This window comes from Perognathus longimembris, chromosome 16 (assembly GCF_023159225.1).
Source record: "Perognathus longimembris pacificus isolate PPM17 chromosome 16, ASM2315922v1, whole genome shotgun sequence".
NCBI classification, from domain to species: domain Eukaryota; kingdom Metazoa; phylum Chordata; class Mammalia; order Rodentia; family Heteromyidae; genus Perognathus; species Perognathus longimembris.
The window spans coordinates 36,471,965-36,499,520 of record NC_063176.1 but is presented as its reverse complement, the minus strand read 5'-3'; the positions used below and the strand labels follow the sequence as shown (position 1 = coordinate 36,499,520).

At 43.6% G+C, this 27,556-nt stretch overlaps 1 protein-coding gene and 1 pseudogene across 2 annotated transcripts; one reads left to right on the top strand and one right to left on the bottom strand.

Moving 5' to 3' along the window:
- Positions 1–416: 416 nt before the first annotated feature.
- Positions 417–27,556, bottom strand: Ugdh (UDP-glucose 6-dehydrogenase). 2 transcript variants are annotated; one of them, XM_048364301.1, is made up of 12 exons: positions 27,422–27,556; positions 22,760–22,923; positions 15,870–15,971; positions 10,726–10,926; positions 10,387–10,584; positions 9,029–9,176; positions 7,228–7,322; positions 5,787–5,917; positions 4,886–5,019; positions 4,002–4,093; positions 3,791–3,901; positions 417–866 (listed from the first exon to the last, which is right to left on the bottom strand). In XM_048364301.1, the coding sequence occupies exons 2-12, from the start codon at positions 22,919–22,921 to the stop codon at positions 756–758; spliced, it is 1,485 nt and encodes a 494-aa protein (XP_048220258.1). In that variant the 5' UTR covers positions 22,922–22,923; positions 27,422–27,556; the 3' UTR covers positions 417–755. The 2 variants fall into 2 exon arrangements, with proteins under 2 accessions (XP_048220258.1, XP_048220257.1); XM_048364300.1 differs by having other exon boundaries at positions 27,297–27,467.
- On the top strand, positions 17,936–18,486 carry LOC125364675 (annotated as a pseudogene).

Genomic DNA, 27,556 nt, shown 5'->3' with positions numbered 1-27,556 from the left:
TGCTGAGCATGGTTAGTATGCGCTTGTAATCCCAGCACTTGGAAGGCTGAGGTGGGAAGATTGCAAGTTCCAGGCCAGCCTGGGCTACATAAGACAATGTCAGAAAACAAAAAAAGCAAAAAACAAAAGCAACACCCAAATCCAAAAGGAAGGAAGAACTTTACCAGACCATACTTGTAAAGGCTGGTTAGCACAGTAATTTCATGGTTTCAAACAAGCAAATAAGACACTAAAGTCTTTCCCTTTACAATGCAATATTAAAGTGCTGCCTATGTAATTTGTTAAGTTAACAGTATTTGATCTGGATGCTGGTAATTCATACCTGTAATTCTAGCTGCTCAGGAGGCTGAGATTTGAGGATTGCAGTTTGAAGCCAACCCCTTGAGACTTTTATCTTCAATTAACCACCAAAAAGCCAGAAGTAGAACTGTGGCTCAAGTGGTAGAGCACTAGGCCTGAGTACAAAAGCTCAGACACAGTGTCTAGCCCCTGAGTTAAAGTCCCAGGATCACACACAAAAAAAATTTGAGGTTTAATTTTGTTTTTACAAAAACTTGATACCACTAAAACCAACATTAGTTTCTACTCATCAAATTACTGAGCTAATAATAATATAAAAATATGTAAAAATATTGATTCATAATTACCAGATATGCTAATACCCATGTAACTAGTATAAATTTGATGATTAAAAAAATATTGTTTCATTAAACAATGAAGTACCAAAATAATCACAGATAAAAAACAGCAATGCCTTATACTTTAGGTTTCTTGTTAGGCGGGTCTTGAAGACTAAACTTTGGAATTTCACCAGAAGGAGTATATGGAATTCTTTTTGAAGACACCTTTTTGCCAATCGTTTCAATCTGAAGAGAAAAGTATTTTTAAAAGAGAAGTATTAGTAATCACAACATATAGACACACACACACACACACACGTACGTACGTACACATGCTTAACAACTCTAATACAGGGCAGAAACCAAGGTAATTCTCCTTTTCATAAACAGCAAGTTTCTCAAGTTGTGATTAGAGATCTGATTCCTTTTCTTTGGTGGTACTTGAGATCGAACTCAGGGCCTCAAGGTAGCTAGGAAGCACACTGGCACTCAAGCCACGCCCCAGCCCCTTGACACCCTCAAACATGAAGTAAAGGATCACCTCCCATTGTTTTTAGGAGCACGTATGAAAGCAGTGATCAAATAACTTCATATTCTTTCCTTCACTGTGCTCATTTCCCTCACATATTTAATGACAGCCAAATAAACAAAATGCCCAGGAGAAGTTTGCATAAGTTGTAATAGTTTCATCCTTCAGAAAGATTCTCAGTGGGAGTCCTGACTGGCATCTACTATGTTACCTAAGCTATCTGATCTTTTCCTCCCAGACAGTACTGCTACCACCCAGCCATGGAGAGGATGCAAGGATAAAGTGCCTACTATACAAGTCAGCCTTCATAAATGATAGTCCATTTTTATTTTGTATATCATATTTACCATAGATTCCATATATTTAAAATCATCAAGTTTTTTCTTTCAAGTAGTCTTGCTATGGATCCTAGGTTGGCCTTGAACCCCACAATCATGGGTTGTTGAACCTCAGCCTCCATGTACCACCATGCCCAACTATCCTTTTCTTTTTTTTTTTTTTTTTTAAAGACTACTTCAGGTGCTTGTCTTTCAAGAAACTAAAGCTCTGGGGAATCAAGTAAGAGGAAAGAAACCTACTTGGTCTTAATTTTTTTTTAAAAAGACTACTTCTTTCATAATGGTGAATTTATCTCCCTTCCAAAGCACAGTTAAATATACTACTCTACATTTTAGATCTTTTTTAAACTAAAAATAATATTCAATTCTGATTCCAATTCAAAGAATGGACTTCTGCTTTATGTTAGCTCATTGTCCTATTTAGTGACATACACTGTAGTGAGTCTAGCCTGACTCATTTCTAAACCTACTAGGGAACATTAACTCTTCTAACTAATCACAAAGAAAAGCCACTTTTTGCTTGTGGGGATTAAACCTGGTGTTTGGCCATTTGAACTCTTCTGTTTTGTTTTTTGAGATAGGGTCTTACTAACTCTGCTGGGGCTGGGCCTCCTCCCTTTCCCATTCATCCTGCCTTCATCCTCACTAGTGACTGGGAGGACCAGCCTGGCCCACCACACCCAGCTTCTCAAAATCCTCTTGACTACTACTACTTTGTACAAACAGGCAGCCAGGGAAAAGGCACCTTACATCATGGAAAGACTTAAATTCCAGACTTTAAGTCACAACTGGGAAAAAATCCTGCTGTTAGTCAGAGGGTGGGATGCAGTGAGTAGCAGAGGTCCTCCAGGGGACAATCAGCAGATGTGTGTGACTCACAACTGAGAAGAGATCTTCGAAGCGGAAGTGAGGAGGGGCTTAGACAAGTGATGCCAGGCTAGGAGAAGCAGATGTGGAATTTCTGAGTAGCAGATGAGGCCTAACTAAACCTCCTTCAGTAAGATGGTGCAAGGAGATGCACACTGTCCTCTCTCTACACCAGGCTGACAGCACTCACCTGCCACTCTTACTCATCCCTAGCCTCACCTCTCCCACCCCACAGGCAGCCTGCCATCACTAACTGGAAACAACTGCTTACTCATATTTGTGCGAGTCCTGGTAGGACTGAGAATCTTCCAAGTCACCAATGCCCTGTTCTAGGCTGAAACTGACAAATAAGAGCAGGCTGGTCTCACTGAAGATTCGGAGTTTTTTTGTTTGTTTTTTGGTCAGTCATAGGGCTTGAACTCAGGCCAAGGTAATGTCCCTGAGCTCTTTCACTCAAGGCTAGTGCTCTACTACTTTAAGCCACGGTCCCACTTCTGGTTTTCTGTTGGTTTATTGAAGATTAGAGTCTGACAGGAACTTCCCTGGCCAAGCTGGCTTTGAACCTCGATTCGCAGAACTCAGACTCCTGAGTAGCTAGGATTACAGGTGTGAGCTCTACTTTCCAGCTTTTCACATCACTGAGCATGCCAAAGGTGTGGGTGAACAGCAGGCCCCCTAAAGTCCTGTTATTTCTCTGGGCACTCAGGATGTGGAAGGTAGATCTTCACACATGGGAGGCGCCCACTTCCTCCATCACCACAGCCATCCCGCCCCTAGCCCAGACCCTCACCCGGTAAGAGAAGACACTGGGGGAAATGACTTGGCTGAGCTGGCAATAGTAACAGACAACAGTAACATCACAGGATGACCCAACACATTTTCTCCTTGACCTTTATGAATAGCAGTAAGGAGTCATCCATTTTGTCTTGCTCAGTAGGAACTCATGCTCTTCTAGCAACTGTGTAAAGGCCAACTTTAGATCACAAGCTTAGGGGGTGGAATAAGTTTCAAAAATCCTAAGGGAAATTCCCAGAGAACTTATGTCTTGTTCAAAGTTAGATTAATGGTAAATGGAAAAAAAATATGAGAATTCTAAAACCCACAAAATAGGTATAAAAGAAAATATTGTCAGGTGCTGGTGGCTCATGCCTATAATCTTAGCTGCTCAGGAAGCTGAGATCTGAGGATCTCAGTTTCAAGACAGCCAAGGCAAGAAAGTCCTTGAGATTCTTATCTCTACAGAACCACCAATAAAGCCAGAAGTAAAGCTCTGGTTCAAAATGGTAGAGTGCTGGCCTTGAGCAAATAAAAGCCTGGGGATAGCACCCAGGCCTTGAGTTCAAGGATCAGAACACACACAAAAAAAACCCAACACACAAACAAACAACAATAATACCAGTGTATTTCAAAAAAGCACACTTGAGGATGCTGATTACCTGGAAGCCAATGGTTTGCAGTTCACTGTGCAGCCCATCCAGCACACGCCGTCCATCAAAGATGAAGGCTGGCTTCAGCATCCTTTTATGAATCCGTTCATAATCCAGTTCCTATAAAGACACCAAAGGAACAATTAAACAAACACATGAAGACGACCCCCACAAATACTAGAATGCCTCTAGAAAATAACTGTCATCTCTGTCACCTCACCTTAAACATGTCCCACTCAGTGCAAATGACAACAGCATGGGCGCCATCACACGCTTCATATGGATCCTTAGAAATTGTCACAAGTTGGGCCACTGGAACAACAGCAACAGGAAAGGGGTTTACTTGTATTAGGGATTCAGCAGCAGGGCTGTGAAGTCCAGAGTGCCAGACAGGTGGAGCCATGTGTGTGAAGTTAATGAGGAAAGGGGCACCAGGAACTATATCCCCAGTCCCCCCAAAATGACTAGATTTGCCAGGTGCTGGGGGCTCACACCTGTAATCCTAGCTACTTAGGAGGCTGAGATCTGAGGATTGCACTTGGAAGCCAGCCCAGGCAAGAAAATCTGTAAGACTCTTATCTCTAATTAAGCACCAAAAAGCTGGAAGTGGAGGCGTGGCTCAAGTGGTAGAACACTACAAGCATGAGCAAAAAAAAAGCTTAGGGAGGGCTGGGGATATAGCCTAGTGGCAAGAGTGCCTGCCTCGGATACACGAGGCCCTAGGTTCGATTCCCCAGCACCACATATACGGAAAACGGCCAGAAGCGGCGCTGTGGCTCAAGTGGCAGAGTGCTAGCCTTGAGCGGGAAGAAGCCAGGGACGGTGCTCAGGCCCCTGAGTCCAAGGCCCAGGACTGGCCAAAAAAAAAAAAAAAAAAAGCTTAGGGACAGTCTCCAATACTGGCAAAAAAAAAAAAAAGAGGCTGGACTAACCCACAGCTGATCTCTTCAAATTAAAGTTGAGGACAAAATGTCTCAGAGTTGAATTTTAGAGAAATGCAGTTGAGCAGAGGCCATTGCAATGATAGAAATGATGGAGATGGAACAGCCAGACCTTTCTTGAGAACTGGGCAGGTCTGTACACAAAATGATTCTCAAGCCTCACCTTGGTCATCCTGGGAAACACCAGGATGGGAAAGATCCACGACGATTTGCTCGCGAGGCACTTTTGGGTCATAGATATGGAGGTGGGCGCCCTCATCCATCAAGTACTTGCTGATGTAGATGCTGGAGGACTCTCTGCAGGAATAAACCAGTACTGCCTGAATCGGCCACATGCTCTACTTCACCACTTCTTCCTTTTCTTTTGATTGGGGGTTGAAAAAGGCTCTTACTATGAAACCCAGGCTGGTCTTGAACTCTCTATCCTCCTAGTGGTGTGATTACAGACATCACTGCCATGTTTGTCTGGCTACGGCATTATATCCTAGTTCCGGGTAATTCAAGATAGAGATAAGATTCTATTTCTTAAGCTGGCTAGTGAAATTAGGAATATTTTTTATTATAAACATCATATAAAGAAAATATATCCAGTATAACATAATGAACATATCAATGGCAACTATGTAATTGGTATTAATAGTATGTACTGATTCTATACAAATATATCTTATTAATATAAAATGTTCTAAGCCTCTAGATTTTTTTTCTTATTATCATTTTTTTGTGTGTGTGTGCCTTTCCTGGTGCTGTTCCCGAGCTTTTCTGTGCTCAAGGGTAGCACTTGATCACTTGAGCTACAACTCCACTTTAGGACTTTCCTGCATAGGCTGGCTCTGAACTGTGATCCTCAGATCTCAGCCTCCTAAGTAGCTGGGCTTCTAGGCCTGAGCCACCAGTGCGATTACTACCATTTCTAGTGCTTTACCTTAAACACGACCCACTCAGTGTAAATACGTACAGAGGTTCCCATATTCACATGTATTTCCATACTCACATCCAAACTGGACCAGGATAAGAGGAGCTAACTCTCTACCAAGGTTTGAACTGTGTTAAAGGGCTAATACCTCGTATCACCAGTGTCCTTTTTGAATGCAAATCCCAAAATAGCTATCTTCTTATCAGTCACTGTATTAAACAGACAGTCTATGATCCGGGAAGCAAACCTTCTCCTCTGGTAATCGTTCATGTCTATGACCTGAAACAACATGGACAATTGCATGCTACTAGACTGTGTTTATTATCTTGAGGTTCTTTTTTTTTATTAGCATGTATGAATTGTACATGGCAGTTCACTGTGATGTTCCCTAGGTGCATACGATGTGTTCCATCACCCATACCCCTCCATCACTCCCTCGCAAGCTCTACCTCTTAAAATAATTTCAACACACTGGGATTCATTCTGCTATGTTTCACATGTGCACATAAAGTACTTTGACAATGTTGTAGCATTATTATTTTTATACGTGTGTATGTGTGTGCTGGTAGTGTGACTTATACTCAGGGCCCCGGCACTATCCTTGAGCTTTTTTGCTCAAGGCTGATGCTTTACCACTACAGCCTCAGTTCCATTTTTGGCATTTTGGTGATTAATTGGAGATAAGCGTTTGAATGATTTTCCTGCCTAAGATGACGTCAAACCGCTATCCTCAGATCTCAGTCTCCTAAGTAGTGCTAGCCAGGAAGGGTAGATTGGGCTTGAAGGCCAGCTGCTATCAACTTTAAGTACAATTTATATTCTGTTTTCAATTGGAAACAAATGTCATCATGATTTTTCATGTCATTACAAGTTAATGTATTCACTAAATATTTTTAGGTATCAATTAGTCCCATAAGTAAACTCCTATTTACATTTTTTTAGAAAAGCTAGTAATTACAAGCATATAGGAGAGGGCTGGGAATATGGCCTAGTGGCAAGAGTGCTTGCCTCATATACATGAAGCCCTGGGTTCGATTCCCCAGCACCACATATATAGAAAACGGCCAGAAGTGGCGCTGTGGCTCAAGGGGCAGAGTGCTAGCCTTGAGCAAAAAGAAGCCAGGGACAGTGCTCAGGCCCTGAGTCCAAGCCCAGGACTGGCCAAAAAACAAAACAAAACAAAACAACAAGCATATAGGAGACTGAAGTAGGCTTACAGTCTGAGATTAGTCCTAGTCAAACATGCAAGATCCAATCTGAAAAATAACTAAAACAAACAGCACTGAGGGCATAGCTCCCTGAGTTCAAACCCCAGCACTGACCAAGAGGAAAAACATTCAGCTTGAAAAAAAAACAGTGGCTCATGCCTATAATCCTAGCTACTGAGGAGGCAGAGATGTGAGGATCACGATTTGAAGCCAGTCTGGGCAGGAAAGTCCATGAGACTCTTATTATCAATTGACCACTAAAAAGCCAGAAGTAAAGCTATGGCTCAAGTGGTAGCATTAGCCTTGAGCACAAAAGCCCAGAGACAGTCCCTAGGCCCTGAGTTTAAGCCCCAGGACTAGCAGAAAATAAATAAATAATACCTGTTGCCAATAGCGAGCTACTTCAGGCAAATTCAGAGCCTCGCAGAGATAAACCAAATTTAGAACATCTTTTTGGAAGCAGCTCCCACCAAATCCTGAGGAGAGAAACATGGTATTTTCATGAGTCCATAACTGAACCATGTGACACACTTTACACTACATCATGGGGTGGCCTGGGCACTGTCCCTGACCTTCTTTTGCTCAAGGCTAGTGCTCTACCACTTGAGATACAGTGCCACTTCTGGCTTTTTCTGTTTATGTGGTGCTGAGGAATCAAACCCAGGGCTTCATGCATGCTAGGCAAGCACTCTACCATGAACCCACATTCCCAGCCCAAGATTTTTGTGGGTTTTTTTAAATAACAAAATTCAGATATTAAAAAATTAGTATATTTATCATGCTCTGGTAGCTCAGGCCTGTAATCCTAGCTACTCAGGAGACTGAGATTTGAGGATTGCGGTTTGAAGCCAGCCTGGGCAAGAAAGTCTTTGAGAGTCTTATCTCCACTAACCACCAAAAAAAGCCAGAAGTGGAGCTATGGCTCAAGTGGCAGAGCACTACCCTAGAGCAAAAAAAGCTCAGGGACAGCATCCAGGCCCTGAGTTTAAGTCTAGGGACCAGCACCAAAAATAAATAAATAAGGTATAAACAGCCAAGGAAGCCAGTACTGGGAAACGACATAGAGCCCCAGAAACACTAGAAGGTCTGTGGCCTGATGTGTAAAATATTCTATTATTTGTGAGGTATGTTGTACATAGTCCCCAGACACACTGACCTGGAGATTACTTAAGTATAAAATACAGTGGCAGGTTCCTACAAGCTTTTTGCACACTAATACATAACCTCATTTACACGTTCTTCACAAAGAGCCTATGCTGAAGGCTCAAAGCTGTAATCCTAGCTACTCAAGAGGCTGATATCTGAGGACCAAGGTTTGAAGCCAGCCTGGGCAGGAAAGTCTGTGAGACTCTTATCTCCACTAAAAATGACCAAACAAGCTGGAAGTAGAAATGTGGTTTGAATGGTAGAGTGCTACCCTTGAACAGAAAAAGGCCAGAGACAGCGCCCAGGTCCTGAGTTCAAGCTTCAGTATCAACACACACACACACACACACGCACACACACACGCACATGCACACGCACACGCACACAGCACAATATGAGAAACATGGCACTAAATCATTGCAAAAATCAGAACTGATGCCCAGAGCGAAAGCATTGTGTGTTCAGCCCCGGCTCAGGAGTCAGGAGGACTGGCTGTACTTCATCACACATGTTTCCAGAAATATATAAGAAAGAAAGATAAATAATAGGGACATTTATATCCTACTGGCTTCAATAAGCTGTTACTTATTTTCTATGTGGACTCCCAAACTACTAATATTTTTCTCTTAAAACACTGAACCTCTAATTAGTTTTTTTAGTCTTGTGCCAATACTGAAGCTGGAACTCAGAGCCCGGGTGCTGTTCCTCAAGGCTGGCACTCTACCCCTTGAGCCACAGCTCCACTCCCAGCTTTTTGGTGGCTAACTGGAGATGAGTGTCTCCAAGATTGGGCTGGATTTGAACTTTGATCCTCAGATCTCAACTTCCTGAGTAGTCAGAATGATAGTGTGAGCCAATGCCTGGCTCAATCTTTACTTAATAGTATCAGTTATTACTGATCACTGATCAGTAATTGAAGAAAGCCAATGTACAATAACCTTTTTTGTTTTAAGGAAGTTAAAAAAAAAAAGACTTCCCTAAAGTTAGAAATCCAGCTACATGAAGCCTCTTTAGGTAGAGAAAAATTGCAACCTACCCACACTGGCTTTCAGAAACTTATTTCCGATCCTCTGGTCCATGCCGATGGCCGTGGCCACCTCCTCCACGTCGGCTCCCGTTGCTTCGCACAGAGCACTGATGGAGTTGATGCTGCTGATTCTCTGAGCGAGAAACGCGTTTGCTGCCTTTAATAAGGGAGGGGAAGAAGCAGAATTAGCCATGGGTCATCAAATTTGATGGGTCATCAAATTGACCTAAATTACTGAGGGATGGGCTGGGAATATGGCCTAGTGGTAAAGTGCTCGCCTCGTATACATGAAGCCCTAGGTTCGATTCCTCAGCACCACATATATAGAAAAAGCCAGAAATGGCGCTTGGGCTCAAGTGGTAGAGTGCTAGCCTTGAGTAAAAGAAGCCAGGGACAGTGCTCAGGCCCTGAGTCCCAAGCCCCAGGACTGGCAAAAAACAAAAAAACAAACCAAATTACTGAGGAGGTACTTGACTCTAGACAGGACGTGCTCATAAATCAGGAAGGACAGATGATTACCACGGAGTGAAAGCAGGAATGAGGGATAAACACTGTTCTCACTAGTTGTGTATCATCTGTGTCAGCTGACATTTCACTCAAAGTTGAGTATTTTCCAGATCACCTTCTATTCTAGAATCCCTTTTCTGACAGTTATTATATACATAATTCAAATGTGCAAAAATTGCCTTCGAAAGTATAAATTTTTGTCAATATTTAAACGCTGTGGTCAGGTGCCAGTGGCTCACGTCTTTAATCCTAGCTGAGGACAGGGGTTCAAAGCCAGCCTAGGCAAGAAAGGCCATGCGACTCTTAACTCCAATAAGCTACCAAAAAAAGCTGGAAGTGGCACTGTGGCTCAAATGACAGAACTCTAGCCTTGAGTACCAAGAAGCTCAGGGACAATGCCCAGGCCCCGAGTTCAAGCCCCACAACTGACGAAAAAAAAAATTTTTTAAGCTAGATGTGGGCCAGATACTGGTGGCTGATGCCTATAATACTAGCTACTCAGGTGGGTGAGAGCTGAGGATCGAGGATCCAAGCTGGCTTGGGTAGGAAAGTCCCTGAGACTCTCATCTCCAATTAACCACTTAAAAACTGGAAGTGGTGCTGTGGCTCAGCGTGGTAAAGCACTAGCCTTGAACTGAAGAGCTCAGGAATAGTGCCCAGGCCCAGAGTTCAAACCTCACAACTGATAAAAAAAAAAAAAGTAAATAAAATAAAAAAGCTAGGTGTGGTGGTGCACAACTGCTATCCCAGTGCTCAGGAAGCAGAAACAGGAAAATCACAAGTTTGAGATCAGCCTGAACTACACAAGACTTTGTCCTAGAACAACGAGTTTAAAGCCCAGACGAGAGCCACACACTCACCAGTTTGGAAAGCTCCGACGACCAAGTATTGGTGGTGAGGATTTTCTCTTTGGGAACCCAATGCTCATATACAGCACATAGCGCCTGCACTGCTTTCCGGCCCTCTGGGGTTTCATCCCCTCCGATCAGTACTCGGTCTGGGTTCTTAAGGTCCTTGATGGCTGTTCCCTCTGCCAAGAACTCAGGGTTGGACAGCACCTAGAACCCCAGTGCAAAGGAATGTTTTCGGCTAGAATTAATCACAGGCAACTGGAAAGCAACAGTATTTATAGACGAACCAGACTCTAATGCACACGTGTACACACACACACACACACACACACACACACACACACACACCTGTAAATTCAAATCAGGTTTTGTATTGGCATCAAATATGCGGCGAATACTTTCTGCAGCCCGCACTGGAACTGTGCTTTTCTCAGTCACGATCTTGTATCCATTGGAGTTCTTCACAATGCGTCTAGCACAGGCCTCAATGTACTTCAGGTCTGCTGCCCGGCCTTTTCCCATACCATAGGTTTTCGTTGGCGTATTCACCTGACGAAGAAGAGTACCTGTGAGATATTCAGTGGTTTCCAGAGTATTTCCTTGAACTAGCCAACATTATCACCAGTTAGTGTGAAGTCAGACACCATCCACATGTATGCTCTTCACCCTCTATTATGTGCGTGGAAATAATACATTTTATAAATATAATCACTACAATAAACATCTTTATTTTTTTTTTATTTTTTTATTTTTTTTTTTTTTTGCCAGTCCTGGGCCTTGGACTCAGGGCCTGAGCACCTTCCCTGGCTTCTTCCCGCTCAAGGCTAGCACTCTGCCACCTGAGCCACAGCGCCCCTTCTGGCCCTTTTCCATTTATGTGGTGCTGGGGAATCGAACCAAGAGCTTCATGTGTAGGAGACAAGCGCTCTTGCCACTAGGCCATATTCCCAGCCCCAATAAACATCTTTAGACATCTGGAGAAATCATTCAACACATTTTTGTTGAGTAGCTACTATACTGGTGACAGATACTAGAGTAGGCAGGTACAAGCTAAACCCTTGAGAAAAAAGGAATGAGACAATTCTCAGCTAAGGAGTGCACAGAAATGAAATGTAAGTTTTCTCCTCTTTCCTTTATTTTTGGAATATACTATCATGGTCCTTTAAAATAAACATTTGCAGCTGGGAATATGACCTAGTGACAAGAGAGCTTGCCTTGTATACATGAAGCCCTGGGTTCAATTCCCCAGCACCACATATATAGAAAATGGCCAGAGGTGGCGCTGTGGCTCAAGTGGCAGAGTGCTAGCCTTGAGCAAAAGGAAACCAGGGACAGGCCCTGAGTTCAAGGCCCAGGACTGGCAAAAAAATAAAATTAAATTAAAATAAACGATTTGTTGTTGTTGGTGGTGGTGGTCATGAGGCTTGAACACAAGGCCTGGGTGCTGCCCCTGAGCTTTTTCACCCAAGGCTAGCACTCTACCAGCTACAGCTGCACTTGCGGTTTTCTGATGATTAACTGGAGGTAAGAGTCTCATGGGCTTTCCTGCCTGGGCTGGCTTTGATCCATGACCCTAGATCTCAGCTTCCTCAGTGGTTAGGATTACAGACGTGAGCTACTAGCACCTGGCCACATGGCTTTCTTAATTCATTAAAGGACTCATGGTTTTCTCTTTTTTTAATTAATTAACTTTTGTTGACAAGGTGTTATGCAAAAGGGGTACAGTTACATAATAGGGCAGTGAGTACATTTCTTGTGATATCTTACACGCTCATTTTTCTTTCCCATCCCTAGATCAGGTAGGTGTATTCAATACCCAGTGTACCAAAAACATATACAGTAGCCACGTGGCATACGCTGAAGGAAATTCACCTAGAACTTTAAATATAACGTCAACAATAGAGTTTGCTTATCCTTGTCTTATATGATCATATATATATAGCTTTTGAGCTATTGTGATCCACTGAGAGGTCTATTTTAGACCTTTTTATGTTTAGTAGTTGTTTGGTTTTAGTTACATAATGTAAGGTCGCTGACCCACACCTGTGGGAAATACCATTTGACAAGAAGTTTTTTGTTTCACAGACCTGGTCTCTACTGTCCCCCCTGCCCCCTGCCCTGTTTCCTCCCTCCCTCCCTCCCTCCCTCCCTCCCTCCCTCCCTTTTCCCTCCACGTGCTGGCTAGCACTCTAGCACCTGAGTCATACCTACAGTCCAGCACTTATTACTAGGAAACAGTCTCAAGGATTTTTCTGCTCAGGCTGGCCTTGAATTGTAATCCTCAGCTTCCTGACTAGCTATTATGATAGGCATGACATGACTTTTTTATTTGTTTATTTTATTGTTTTGTGCTGGTACTGAGGCTTGAACTCAAAGCCTCAAACTTTTGCTTGGCTTTTTCTCTCAAGGCTGGTGCTCTACCACTTGAGCCATACCTCCACTTTTGGTTTTGTGCCAGTTAAAATTGGAGATGAGTCATATGGATTAAGCTACCTGTGCTGGCTTTGAACCTTGATCTTCAGATCTCAGCCTTCTGAGTAGCTACGCCTGAGCCACCAGCAGCCCAGCTCTAAGCATTTATTTTTTGGCTTAGCAGTAGCATATAATACTGGAGGCAGGCTTCCTCTGATTCAGTGACTATTGAAAAATGAAAATCACCTGCTCTAAAAACAATAGCTCAAGTGTTAAAATGCTTTTGAAGTACTCTAAAAAGTCTACAACTTAATGAAAATATATAGCTTTTTTGTCAATCCTGGGGCTTGAACTCAGGGCCTGGGCTCTGTCCCTGAGCCTCTCTGTGCTCACTCTACCACTTGAGCCACAGTGCCACTTCTGGCTTTTTCTGTTCATGTAGTACTGAGGAATTGAACCCAGGAGTTCATGCATGCTAGACTAGCACTCTACTACTAAGCCACATTCCCAGTCACCAGAATTTTTTTTATTGTTCATATTGTTGTCTTAAGACAAGGTCTTGCTACATAGGCCAGGACGGCCTAGAAGTTATGACCTTCAACCTCCTAAGAGCTGTGATCTTAGGAGTGTCCTAAGACCACAGAAATGCCAGACAGAAATGATTTTTGAACTACTATTAAATAGCACTAATTCTCTTCTCTAATGAGAGGTTTAGTAAAGGAACCAAGCAAAGCAAATCAGAAGTTGAATATGAAACTGAAAAGGAGGGGGACAAAGTTATTTATATGCATGGAATGATAGGACATCCGTATACATATAAGACAGGGGACTAGGGGGCAGAGGAAAATATAAAACTGGCTGGAGATGAGAGATGATCAGACAATTTTCCCTAGTAAAGGAGCTCTGAGATAAAAATGGTTTGTGTCTGTAATTTTCTTAAAATAATCTGGAGTATCTGTAACAGACAAAAGACGATGGCAGAGGATGACAGTGTAGGTGCTCCTACCCTTAGCTACTGGGATCTGGGAGTGGCTGGCTCAACTATGGGAAACATTTTGGTGTATGTCAGTACAACTCACCAAGGCCCTCAAGGGAACTATCTAGCAGACTCCATCACTCACCCAACAGGAAGATTCACTGCAGGAGGGCCATAGATCTACTAAAAGCTAGAGCTGGAGGCACACGTGTCTGCTTAGGGTGAAATTTTGCTTCTAGATTATTCCCTCAGAAAAGCCATCGATGGCAGAGACAAAGCCTTTGACCTAGTACACAAAGGTAACACTACAAGAGACGGTGGATTTTCTTTGAGGATACCTCCTGATAGAGGTGTGGTCACTTATCACTGCATGAAGGCTCTGGCTCATTTTCCTCAGCTTTGGGCCAAGTCTGCAGTGACTCCACACAGATTCAACCAGGCACCAGATCAAGCTTACACAGGGACAGTTCCTCCTCCTCCAGGATTTTAGCCTGTGCCCAAAGTGCCTGAAGCGTTCCTAGATGACACGTTGGTCATCCAGGATAATAGTGTAGACACCGGGCAACTGACCAGTCCTTCACTTATTCTGCCAGTATCGCACTCACCTCACCAGTCAGAAACTAGTTCTTTCCTCCACATTTATAGACACCATGATGCTTCTTTCCTTTCTCACACAAGCCTAACATTCTCTTTATTCCTAAGGTCAGAAACCACCCACAGCTCAGATGCTAATTGGTGATGCCATCACAGAAAGAACATTTCAGTAGATGGCTACCAGGGGCAATAAGAAATAAATTGCTGAGCCATATTATAAGATAAAGGTATCTGTGGCTAGTTGATAACAGCCAATAAATACTAATCAATTCAAAATGAGTACAGGAACAGAATTCACTCAGGTAAGACATGTCTGTTAAGTTTGTAAACTGATTCTCTTTACTTCACTTCTGCCAACTAATGAAGAGAAGAAATAATGATAAATATATACCATTATCACACATACTCACCCTGTTCCAGGATTTCTTGGTTCTGGTTCTCAGCTGTGAGCTACCAATTTACCACTTGATCTACAGTTCCTTGTCTAGCTTTTTTGGCAATAAATTGGAAATAAGAGTCTCATGGACTTTTCCTGCTGTGCTGGCTTTGAACTTCGATCCTTAGATCTCAGCTTGCTGAGCTATGATTATAGGGCATGTGCCATGAGCTTCTGGATAATTAGGACTTTCTTTGAATTTATATATTTAGTGATTTGAAATGATATGCATGATGACAAGGTGGGCAAGGTGAAAAAGTTCAGCTGGGGGCTGGGGATATAGCCCAGTGGCAAGAGTGCTTGCCTCGTATACATGAGGCCCTGGGTTCAATTCCCCAGCACCACATATACAGAAAATGGCCAGAAATGGCACTGTGGCTCAAGCGGCAGAGTGCTAGCCTTGAGCAAAAAGAAGCCAGGGGGGCTGGGGATATGGCCTAGTGGCAAGAGTGCCTGCCTCGGATACACGAGGCCCTAGGTTCGATTCCCCAGCACCACATATACAGAAAACGGCCAGAAGCGGCGCTGTGGCTCAAGTGGCAGAGTGCTAGCCTTGAGCGGGAAGAAGCCAGGGACAGTGCTTAGGCCCTGAGTCCAAGGCCCAGGACTGGCAAAAAAATAAAAATAAAAAAATAAAAAAAAAGAAGCCAGGGACAGTGCTCAGGCCCTGAGCCCAAGCCCCAGGACTGGCAAAAAAAAAAAAAGAAAGAAAAAGTTCAGCTGGACTTCTCCTTACCAAACAATCTTGTAGCTTAATAGTACATTTGGTTTGGTTTATTTTTTGGGTGCCAGTCTTAGGGCTTGAACTCAGGACCCAGCTGTTGTCCCTGAGCTTCTTTTGCCCAAGGCTAGTGCTCTACCACTTGAGCCACAGCTCCACTTCCCGCCTTTTTGGTAGTTTATTGGAGACAAGAGTCTCCCAGACTTACTGCCTAGGCTGGTTTTAAACCATGATCCTTACTTAGATCTCACCTGAGTAGCTAGATTACAAGTGTGAGCCACCCATGCCTGTCCAGTAATGTTTTATATAGATACAAATACATTAAAATTCCAACAGTAAAAGAAACTACTTACAGAAATAAATACGAGATCAGCTTCTTTGATGGCTTCATCAATATTCGTAGAAAAGAATAGATTTTTTCCTCGACAGGATTCTACTACTTCTTTTAATCCTGGCTAGAAAGAAAAAAGAAAAGGATTTACTCATACAGTTTACCAGTCCTATAAGATAATCTAAAAGTTTAGAATTAATGTTTGTTAAAGATAAAGAATATGTTCACAGAAGAGCTAAGAATCATCTCAAGTGTTGTGGCACATACATACCTATAACACAGCACGTAGAAGGCAGAGGCAAGAGTATTACGTATTGAAAGCCAAGCTGAGTAGTGAGGCCTTTCTTCAAAAAAAGGGGGGTGGCCATACCTGTCAGAATGGCTCTTAGGGCTAGAATCAGGTCTGAAATTTATTTTGGAGATTTTTTTTCTTTGGTGGCACTGAGATTTGAACTCAGGCTTGTTAGGCTGGTTCTCCATCATGTAACCATATACCAAGGCATTTTGGTTTTGCCTGGGCCAGCATCAAACCTTGATTCTCTTCTCTTTTACCCAGCTACCTGGGCCTATAAACACATACCACCATCTTGTCTTACTTGAGATAAGGTTTGTAAATAACTTTGCTTGGGCTGTCCTCGAATCAAGAGCTTCCTACTTGTATCTCCTGAGTGGCCAGAATTACAGATATGTATCTCTACTGTACCTGGCCCTATTTTGAAGGATTATAATTGGCTTACTGACTATAAGCTTAGTAATTATGTCTTCATAGTGCTGTTGCATTTGTCAAGAGAACCTTTTGTGGAAATTGTGGCTAAAGACTCTAGAGCAACCCGAGCTGGGGTTCTCTGTGGCCTGTTTTGTACTGTTTACCTGTCATTTCTTCTAATAAACTTTGGAATATGTGCAGTAAAAAAAAAAACAGGTGGGGGTGATGGAGAGGTTGAACTCAGAGCCTGGATGCTGTCCCTAAGTTTTTTAGCTCAAGGTTAGCACTCTACCACTTGAGTGACAGCTCCACTTCCAGCTTTGTTTTAGTGGTTAATGGAGAGTCTTATGGACTTTCCTGGCTTCAAACTGTAAACCTCAGACCTTCACCTCCTGCATAGCTAGGATTACAGATGTGAGCCACTAGTGCTTGGATGTGATTATTCAAAAAATATGGCAATATCCAAGTAAGAGTTTTAAGGTAGAGTTCTGTTTGCAGTGCTGGGGATCATGTCCAGAGCCTGGTAGATGGGCCTGGCAGTAGACCAATGAAGAATTTAATTGTTAAATATTGACCATATTACTATACTATTTCCTGTAATGTGACTGAACACCACATTAAATCAGAGCTTTCTTACTCATTTCTTGTCCAAATTGCCATCCTGTTGATCCTACTCATCATGCATTAGCTGGCCTATTTTTTGTTTGTTTGTTTTTTGTTTTTGGCCAGTCCTGGGCATTGGACTCAGGGCCTGAATACTGTCCCTGGCTTCTTTTTGCTCAAGGCTAGCATAGCACTCTGCCACTTGAGCCACAGCGCCACTTGTGGCCGTTTTCTGTATATGTGATGCTGGGGAATTGAACCCAGGGCCTCATGTATATGAGGCAAGCACTCTTGCCACTAGGCCATATCCCCAGCCACGAGCTGGCCTATTTTTGAACTTTATAAAAATAGAGTCACGGGGCTGGGGATATGGCCTAGTGGTAAAGTGCTTTTTCTGTATACTTGAAGGCCTGAGTTTGATTCCTCAACACCACATATATAGAAAAAGCCAGAGATGAGTCTCACAGACTGTTGCTCAGCTGGCTTCTAATGGCAATCCTCAGATCCCAGCCTCCTGAGTAGCTAGGATTATAGGTGTAAGCCACTGGCACCCAATTTAAAACACTTTCAAGCCAGATTCCAGTGACTCACACCTATAATCTTAGATACACTGGAAGCTGAGATTGAAGGATCAAGGTTCAGAGCCAGCCTATACTGACAAATTCTAGAATTATCTCTCATTAGCCAGCAAAAGAGGCAGAAATCGAGGCATGGATCAAATGATAGAGCACCAGCAAGCCCCAGTGCAAGAAACAAGCTGGGGATTCCTTAGAAGGAAGATGGCCGCTCTGATAAGGCCGAGTGTCGTCCGCAGTGCGTGAGGAGGCTGAGCTCTGTTCCTCGGAACCCCCAGGGTGAGACCTACTTGTGTCTCAGCATTTCTCCAGGATTCACGTACCCCAGGCTGGTGTGGAACACAGCATATTCACCTGTCACCAAGCCAACATGCCGGATCCACAGCGGCATCTCTCCACTGGACTTCTGAGAAGGTTCTCGCTGTTGGCCTCTTGGGCCTGCTTCCAACTGCATATTTGAATCTTTGCACTGCAGTGGACTACTGTCTGGCTGCAGCCCTCAAACTCCATAGTTACTGGGGCCTTGGACAAGTTGTTATTGATTATGTTCACAGGGACACGTTGCCAAAGGTTGCCAGAGCAGCCCTGGTGCTCTTCTCATCTGTAACCTTTGCTGGGCTTTGTTATTTCAGCTATCACGATGTGGGCATCTGCAGGGCCGTGGCCATGTTGTGGAAGCTCTGACTTCACCCATTAAGAATTGATTGTATGCACCTTTGTCTCTGCTCTGTCATGCCATTCAGCTTATAGTAAAAAAAAGATTTAACAGATGAGTACACTGAAACCTTCTCCTGATTACATGGTTATTTTCAGAATGTAATGTGGAGGGAAAATTTGAGAGGAATTAATAGATCTACTGAGACTGAGTTCTGTGTTGTGGTGAGTGAATCATTGTCTTCCCACCTCACCAAACCAGTGGTGTCAACAGTATATACGGTTGGTTTGTTTTTGTGTTATTGTTTTAGTTTCTTTGCCTTTTAACTTATCAATCTCTTTAAAAAAATTCAGCTTTATTGCTATCAATACAGGATAATACTTATGTTTTTGTCCTGGAACTAATGGATAGAGGAAAAGCTTATTCAATTGTGAGTAAAGACTGCAGAAAATTGGTCGGTATTTCAGTTTTGGAAGTATCCCTCAGTTCTGTTGATACTGGAATTGATGGTCACAGTCCTATGGGAACTTTAAAATTTGAAGGTGCTTTATCTCACAGTACAGATTTCTAGATCCTAGAAGGGAAACTGAGAGCTTCCCCAACAGATGTACTAAAATTTAGGAACAAGATTTCCCCTGTAGATGTACTAAAATATTTCAGATTCCAAACACATCTCATCTTCAAAAATAAGGAGCAAAATAGTTTTCTACTGCGGAGAATGCTAATGGGAAATGTATTCTATGAAAATTTTTTTAAATAAAATTAATAAAAATTGTATAATAAAAATAAAAAAGAAAGAAACAAACTGGGCACCAGTGGCTGACACCTGTAATCCTAGCTACTCAGGAAGCTGAGATCTAAGAATCGTGGCTCAAAGCCAGCCTGGGCAGGAAAGTTCATTTTTTTCTTGTTGATCATGGGGCTTGAACACTGGGCCTGGACGCTGTCCCTGAGCTCTTCAGCTCAAGGCTGGCACTCTACCACTTGAGCCCCAGCATCACTTCTGCTTTTCTGGTAGTTACTTGAAGATAAGAGTCTCACGTACTTTTCTGCCCAGGCTGGTTTTGAATCCGCTTTGAACTGGGATCCTCAGATCTCAGTCTCCTGAGTCTTCTAAGTAGTTAGGATTACAGGTGTGAGGAACCAGCACCGACTCGTGAGACTCTTATCTCCAGAAAACTACTCAGAAAAAGCTGGAAGTGGAGCTGTAGCTCAACTGGTAGTGCTAGTCTTGAACACAAAGAGGCTCAAGGACAGCACCCAAGCCCTGAGTTCAAGCCACAGGATGGGCACAAAAAAAAAAAAAAGGAAGTAAGAAAGAAAAAAAAAAAAAGAAACAATGAACAACAACAACAAAAATCAAAAGTTATTGATTGTTCTGGGCTGGGAATGCTTGCCTAGCAAGCATGAAGCCCTGGGTTCAATTCCTCAGCACCACATATATCGAAAAAGCCAGAAGTGGCACTGAGGCTCAAGTGGTAGAGTGCTAGCCTTGAGCAAAAAGAAGCCACGGACAGTGCTCAGGCCCTGAGTCCAAGCCCCAGGACTGGCAAAGAAAAAAGTTATTGTTTTATTTCCATACATTTATTTTTTATAATATTTTATTTTATTGTAATAAAGGTAATGTACAGAGGGGTTAGAGTTACCTAAGTAAGGTAATGAGTACATTTCTTGTTGAACAGTGTTACCATCCCCCTTGTTTTTGTTGTAGGGAGTACAGCTGACTCCATCTTGACTAGGGCAACATCGTAGGAAATGCTGGGGAGAGCAGATTAGGTCAACATGACCCCAAAATTCTGCTTCTGTAAATACTTAACAATTGTTATTTGCTCCACTCCCTGTGTCAAGCCCCGACATCCGTGCTATGCTTTTACTTTTATAAACCCCAATTTGAGGACTGCTGGGGGTCACGGTGGCAGCACCCGAGTCTGCACTGTGTCCCTGGCCAGTCAGCCCGCTTTTCACTGTCCCAGTTTCAGTTCCCAAGTCTGTGTTGCATTCCTGGCTGGTCAGTTCACTTTTTGCTTCCCTAATAAATCCATCTTTTTGCCTGAGACTGTCTGAGTGGGGGACTCTTGGAGAGACAGTGAATCCCCTCCCTCAAACCCTATAACATTTCTAATCCTGTAACAGTTTTCTCCCATTTTCCCTCCCCCTCCATACGTTTAAATAAACTACCTTAACAATATTTACCCCTATACACCCTCTTTGGTCCTAGCCACTGGGGTTTGAATTCTGGGCCTTGCACCTTCACTTGGCTTTTTTGCTTAAGGCTGGTGCTTTATCACTTGAGCCACACCTCTATGTCCAGCTTTTTGCTTGTTAGAGGATACAAAAAAGTCTCACAAACTTTTCTGTTGGGGCTGACTTCAGACCACCATCCTCAGACCTCAGCCTCCTGAGACAAGCTAAAGACTGCAAACACGACTCACAAACACCCAGATCATTAGAACTCTGTATAATTATTTCATTACAGGATTATACCATAATTTATGTACATACTGTACTGCAAATTGATAGGTTGTTTCTCACATCTCTTGATATATGTTGGATATACACTAAGGAGTGAAACATGTCATCATATACAATGTGTCTACTTTGGTAGATCATTAGTTTTACAAAGTAGCCAGGTGCCAGTGGCTCACACCTGTAATCCTAGCTACTCAGGAGGCTGAGATCTGAGGATCGTGGTTCAAAGCAAGCCTGGGCAGGAAAGTCCTTGAGACTCTTCAATTAAGCACCAGAAAACCGGACGTGATGCTGAGGCTCATAGACAGGGCCCAGGCCCAGAGTTCAATCCCTACAACAGACTTGAAAAAAAAAAAAAAAGTTTTAGAAAGTTGATGCAATTATGTAAATTTTCACCAGGTGGGTACAAAATTCCAATTACTATAAGTCCTTGTCACTACTTGGTATAGTCAATACTGTTAATGTAAACCACTTTGGTGGGAGTCTTTTATAATATAATGGCCATGCTGTACTCAGAACAGGGAAAGAATGGCTTCACAGAGAGGGATTAAAGAACTATTACAACCCGGTCATCTGGTAGAACAAGGGGCAAAGTACAAAGAAACAGATAAAGATAAAAGGGTAAAAGTATGTACATAAAGGATTGTTTTTAAATGTAAATCTAATTGAGATATTGAGTAAATGTTGGCCAGACACCAGTGACTCACGCCTGTAATCCTAACTAATCAGGAGGCTGAGATCTGAGGATCTCATTTCCAAGATAGCCAGGGCAAGAAAGTCCTTGAGACCATCTCAATGAACCACCAAAGAAACCAGAGTGGAGCAGTGGCTTAAAGTGGTAGAGCTTGAACTCAGGGCCCCAGTGCTGTCCTTGAGCTCTTCTACGAAAGGCTAGCACTCTACTACTTTGAGCCATTGCGCCACTTCCAGTTTTCTGGCGGTTAACTGGAGATGATTTTCACAGCTTTTCGTGCCTTGGCTGGCTTTGAATTGTGATCCTCAGATCTCAGCCTCAAGAGTAGCTAGGATTACAGGCATGAGCCACCAGCACCCAATCTACTTCTAATTTTTAATGTTTAACTAGAGATAAGAATCCTTCAGATGGGGCTGGGGATATGGCCTAGTGGCAAGAGAGCTTGCCTCGTATACATGAGGCCCTGGGTTCGATTCCCCAGCACCACATATACAGAAAACAGCCAGAAGTGGCGCTGTGGCTCAAGTGGCAGAGTGCTAGCCTTGAGCAAAAAGAAGCCAGGGACAGTGCTCAAGCCCTGAGTCCAAGGCCCAGGACTGGCCAAAAAAAAAAAAAAGAATCCTTCAGAGATGTCTGTTAGGCTGTCTTCAAACCTCAGTCCTCAGATCTCACCCTCTTGAGAAGACGAGCATGAGCCACCGGTGCCTGGTTATTAATTTTCTGATGTTGAGAATCATTTATTTGTGCACATACTTGACTTTTTTTTTTTTTTGGCCAGTCCTGTAACTTGGGACTCAGGGCCTGAACACTGTCCCTGAGCTTCTTTTTACTCAAGGCTAGCACTCTACCTCTTGAGCCACAGGGACACTTCGAGGTTTATTTTCTGTTTATATAGTGCTGAGGAATTGAACCCAGGGCTTCATGCATGCTAGGCATGCACTCTATTTTTAAGCCACATCCCCAGCCCCTTGATATTTTTTAAATGTTCATTTTAGTCTCTAACTTCATTTACATCTGTAATGCAGGGGAGGGCCTAGTCATGTGTTCTATCATTGAGCTACATCCTCAACCAATGTCAACAACATTTTTTATCTAGACTTTTTTTTTAAATCAAATTTCTTATCAGTTGTAGCCTTCACGGTAATAGTACATATAACATTTAACAAAGACAAAATAAAGAATAACAACAACAGTGGCCTGATGTAGTTACCTCATAAATAGGGAGGGTTGGAGAATTCCATGCATTGATTCTTGATTCATTAACATCAACAACTGTGACCCTGATTTCAGGGCACATGTGCGCAATGACACTGCATGTGGGTCCTCCAACATAGCCCGCACCAATGCAACAGATCTTCTTAATTTCAAACATGACTAAAGGGGAGACAGTAAGAATAAAGTATCAGTATTAAAACACAAAGTTGAAGAAATCACATAACACATTCATCATACTTTACAAATGTTGCCAAAGTGACAGTATATCTGGGAAGATTCCTTACAGTCACTCATAGAAATTACGTAAATAGGGGCTGGGAATATGGCCTAGTGGTAGAATGCTCACCTCAAAAGTATTGAAATAGTGATTAAAAAACAACATTCCAATGGGATGGCCTAACTTGTTCTCTGCTGCACTAGCATGAAACAGATGGAAAAAATTATAGCCACTGGCAGAGAACCCCAAGAATTAGAATGACTTAATACTTAGAAAGTCAAGAAGCAAACTACAGTTCTAATCTAATAAACTAGGACAACTTCAATCTCTGAGGGAAAGGTCCAGTATAAGTCTTGTTTAAAGGTATAAAGGTCAGTTTTCCATCCCGTTTTAACTGTGATAACTACTAAGAGTAGTTCCCTGAGCCAGGCACGAGTGGCTCATGCCTATAATCCTAGCTGCTCAAAAGGCTGAGATCTGAGAATCGTGATTTGAAGCTATGCTGGAGCGGAAAAGTCCATGAGACTCTCACCTCCAATTAACGACAAAAAAAGCCACAAGTAGACTGCTAGCCTTGAGAAAAAGAGCTCAGGAGCAGTGCTCAGGCCCTGAGTTCAAGTGCCAGTGCTGGCACAGAAGAAGGAAGAAGAAGTAGAAGAGAGAGAGAGAGAGAGAGAATATGAAAAAGAGAGAGAGAAAGAAAGAAAGAAAGAAAGAAAGAAAGAAAGAGGGAGGGAGGGAAGGCAGGAGAGAGGAAGGGAGGGAGGGAGAGAGGGAAGGGAGAAGGAGCAGCAGAAGTAACTGGGCACTGGTGGTTTATGTAATTCTAGCTATTCAGGAGGCTGAGATCTGAGGATCATGGTTCGAAGCCAGCTCACAAAGGAAAGTCTGTGAGACTTTTATTTCCAATTAACCACCAGAAAACCAGAAGTGGAGCTATGGGTCAAAGTGGTAGAGCACTAGCCTTCAGCAAAAGAGCTCAGGGGCAGGGCCCAGGCCCTCAGTTCAAGCCCCAGGACTGGGGGACAAGGGGGTGAGTAATTCCATAGTCCAGAACTGGTCTCTTGAGATTGGACTGTCTGGTATGGTTTGAATGTATACTCTAAGAGCAAGAGGCAGAGCACAGCTCAAGTGGTAAAGTGCCTGCCTAGGGAGCTCAAGGCCTTGAGTTCAAACCCCAATACTCTTCCCTCCAAAAAAGAATGTTTACCCCAAAGAATGTGTTTAGAAACTTAATTCCTAATGTAAATTGTTGGGAGTTTGGGGCCTACCCAAACTACCCATGTATATAGAGCTCAAATGTTCAAGTTAAAAAAGAGCTTACAGGGGGCTGGGAATATGGCCTAGTGGCAAGAGTGCTTGCCTCCTACACAGGAAGCTCTAGGTTTGATTCCCCAGCACCACATATATGGGAAACGGCCAGAAGGGGAGCTGTGGCTCAGGTGGCAGAGTGCTAGCCTTGAGCTGGAAGAAGCCAGGGCCAAGGTGCTCAGGCCCTGAGTCCAAGGCCCAGGACTGGCCAAAAAAAAAAAAAAAAAAAAAAGAGCTTACAGATTCGTTTGCTCTATTTCTCTTTGCCCTCCCTCTAGGGAATGACATAGCAAAAAGGCCCTTGCCAATGTCAGCCCTTCTGTCTTGGATTTGCCAATGTCTAGAACCATGAGCCAAGCAGTTTGTTATGTCTCAGGAATTGTTATACAATAGAAGACACACTTAAATGCTCCCTACATGCTTAATTTTGCTTCAGCAGATTTCTTTTAGGTATAGGGCAATCTTAAACTCCACCCCAACACTATTTTTTTTAAAAAAAAGGGGAAAGGGTTTCTGTAGTTACCAAAGATTTCACATAGGTTTTCATTTTAAGTTCTCCAAAATCACTTGTGAACAACTTTACTTGTGGCAACCATTCAGCTTTACTTCTGTTATCTTCTAGTTTTCCATTTTACCCCTTACCACTTCCAGACTTCAGGTGCCTACACATGGAGAAAGAGAAAACTATACAGGTAGAAAAAGACTACAGTGGAGAGAGCCAGGGGAGGGGTGATATTGTTTAAAAAGGAATGTACGCTTTACCTGACTTAGCTAACGTAACCCTTCTGTGCAAAGCCAAATAAGCAGTCATGTGGAAGTTTCAACAAGAAACTTGAAGATGAAGATGAAACATACACAACAGATGTTTTCTGATTCCATTTTCTATTTCTACTTTCATTTTGGGGGGCTTTTTGTTGTTTCTTGTTTTGGTACCTGTCCTGGGGCTTGAACACAGGACCTAGGCAATGTTCTTGAGTTTCTTTTGCTCAAGGCTAGCACTCTACCACCTGAGCCACAGCTCCACTTTTGGCCTTTTTGGTAGTCTGCTGGGGATAAGAGTCTCCTAGACATTCCTGCCCAGGCTGGCTTTGAACTGCGATCCTCAGATCTCAGCTCCTAAGTGATTAGGATTACAGGCATGGGCCATGGACACCCAGCTTCTATTTCTTTTAGGTATTCCTGACTGTCCACAGTTCTGTCAGAAAAATGGAAGTGTTGGATTACCAAGGGGGCATTTGGAATCAGCACAAACCAAGCCATTCTAAAAGTACTCTTCATGTAAAATGTTATAAACTCAGAAAAACATTTCAGTTTAGAAGATGTCACTAACAAATGACAAGTACCCTGTACAACAATCTCTTCAGCATACTCTTCTTAAGTACCCAGGAACTTTACCCATCAAGTTCATACATGATTTTGGCCATTTCTACAAAGTAAATATTCCAAGGACAGTATCAAATTCCTGAGAAAGGGTGTGTTAGCTTTACATCCAAAGACCATAACATAAAGCTGTGAAAACAGGCACCAGTGACTCACACCTGTAATCTTCACTATTCAGGAGAGTAAGATCTGAGCTCAGTGTGTGTGTGTGTGTGTGTGCTAGTCCTGGGGCTTGAACTCAAGGCCTGGGCACTGTCCTTGAGCTTCTTTTGCTCAAGGCTATCATGCTACCACTTGAGCCACAGTGCCACTTCTGGCCTTTTTCTGTGGCACTGAGGTATTGAACCCAGGGCTTCATGCATGCTAGGCAAGCACTCTACCACTAAGCCACATTCCCAGCCCTGAACATTGTTGTCTGAAGCCAGTCTGGGCAGGAAAAGTCCATGAGACTCTTATCTCCAATTAACCAGGAAAAAGCCAGAAATGAAGGTGTGGGTCAAGGGGTAAAGTGCAAGCCTTGGGCAAAAAGCTAAGGAACAATGCCCAGGCTCTGAGTTCAAGCCCCAGTACCTGCCCCCAGAATAAATTAAATAAATAAAGCAATGAAATATCAAGAGGGGAGAAAGAAATACACAGCTGGAGATACAGCTCAGTGTGTAGAGCTCCAGTGCAAAACTTTGGGTTGAGTCCCTAGCAGAGTGAAAGAGGGGGAAGGGGGGAGGAGGGGAGAGAGCTTGCACAAATGCACAGTGAGAGAAAACCAAGGTTAGGTTGTCTAGCACTTAAGACCAGATGCTAGGTAGTAGAAAGCACACCTCAGAGCGGACAGTCAACTCTTTCATTTTACCTCTCCAGAACCCTTCTGAAGAAACACCACACTACTGTTCTCCATTTCATAGGGGATTTGAAGAAATTCAAAGACTCCCTGTGTCTCTGAAGGTAGTGGACTGGCAGCCACTCCTCTATATCCATGAACAGCTCCCTGCCACTGAACCCCTATTCTACATATTTGAATCCCACTAAACCCCTATTCTACATACCAGAATGCCTAACCCTAAATTATCTGAGTAGAAAGTACAATTTTTCAAGACCTCACACAAGCCTCCAAGTAAGTCTTTTCCAGCCCTGAAGTGAACAGATCTATGGGGCAGTCCCCCGAAAAGGATTGCTGGGCAGCACATACACAAGAGTTAGGATTTCGTCCTCAAAGGGGATTTGCTAGGAGGGGATAGGTCAGAGAAAAGCGCCGCCCCCCCTCCCCCAGGCAGGCTCTAACCCCAAACAAAAGACCCGGGCCCCGAGACTTCAGTGAGGTCGCGTGGAAAGGATCGCTTCCTTCGGTGGGCAGGCATTCGCTTTCGGAAGCAGAGGAGAATGACATTTATCCCACAAAATGCTGGGGCGAAAGCTGACTGGAAAGGGCTTCGTGAGGCTTGATTTAGAAGCCAAGACCACCCCATCAGCAGGACAGCAAACGCGATTCGCGCCCCGATGCCCCGAAGAGACCCTCCGTGAGGCGCGCGCTCCCCGCCCGCCGCGTCCACGTCGCCGCGGCCCGAGCATCCCGACCCCGTGGCGCTTCCCCGCTTCGCAGCCCCAGGGCCGGCCGGGGTGCGGCGCTTACCCGCTCTTCAGTCCCGACGCGGGGGCAACCTCGATCCCAGACAGCGTTTCCCTCCTGACTCCGCTGCAGCAGTTTCTGCACCCACAACCACCGGGCTCCGCAGGAGGGGAACGGGAAGCACGTACCTCGCTCAGGCTGCCCAAGGCCGCACCACGAGCCCCCAGCCCGCGCTCGTATTTAAAGGCTTTTGCCCCAGAAGGCGGAGGCTTCATTCCCCCGCAACCAGGCCCCCCCGGACTCGGCCCCCAGCCCCACCTCCC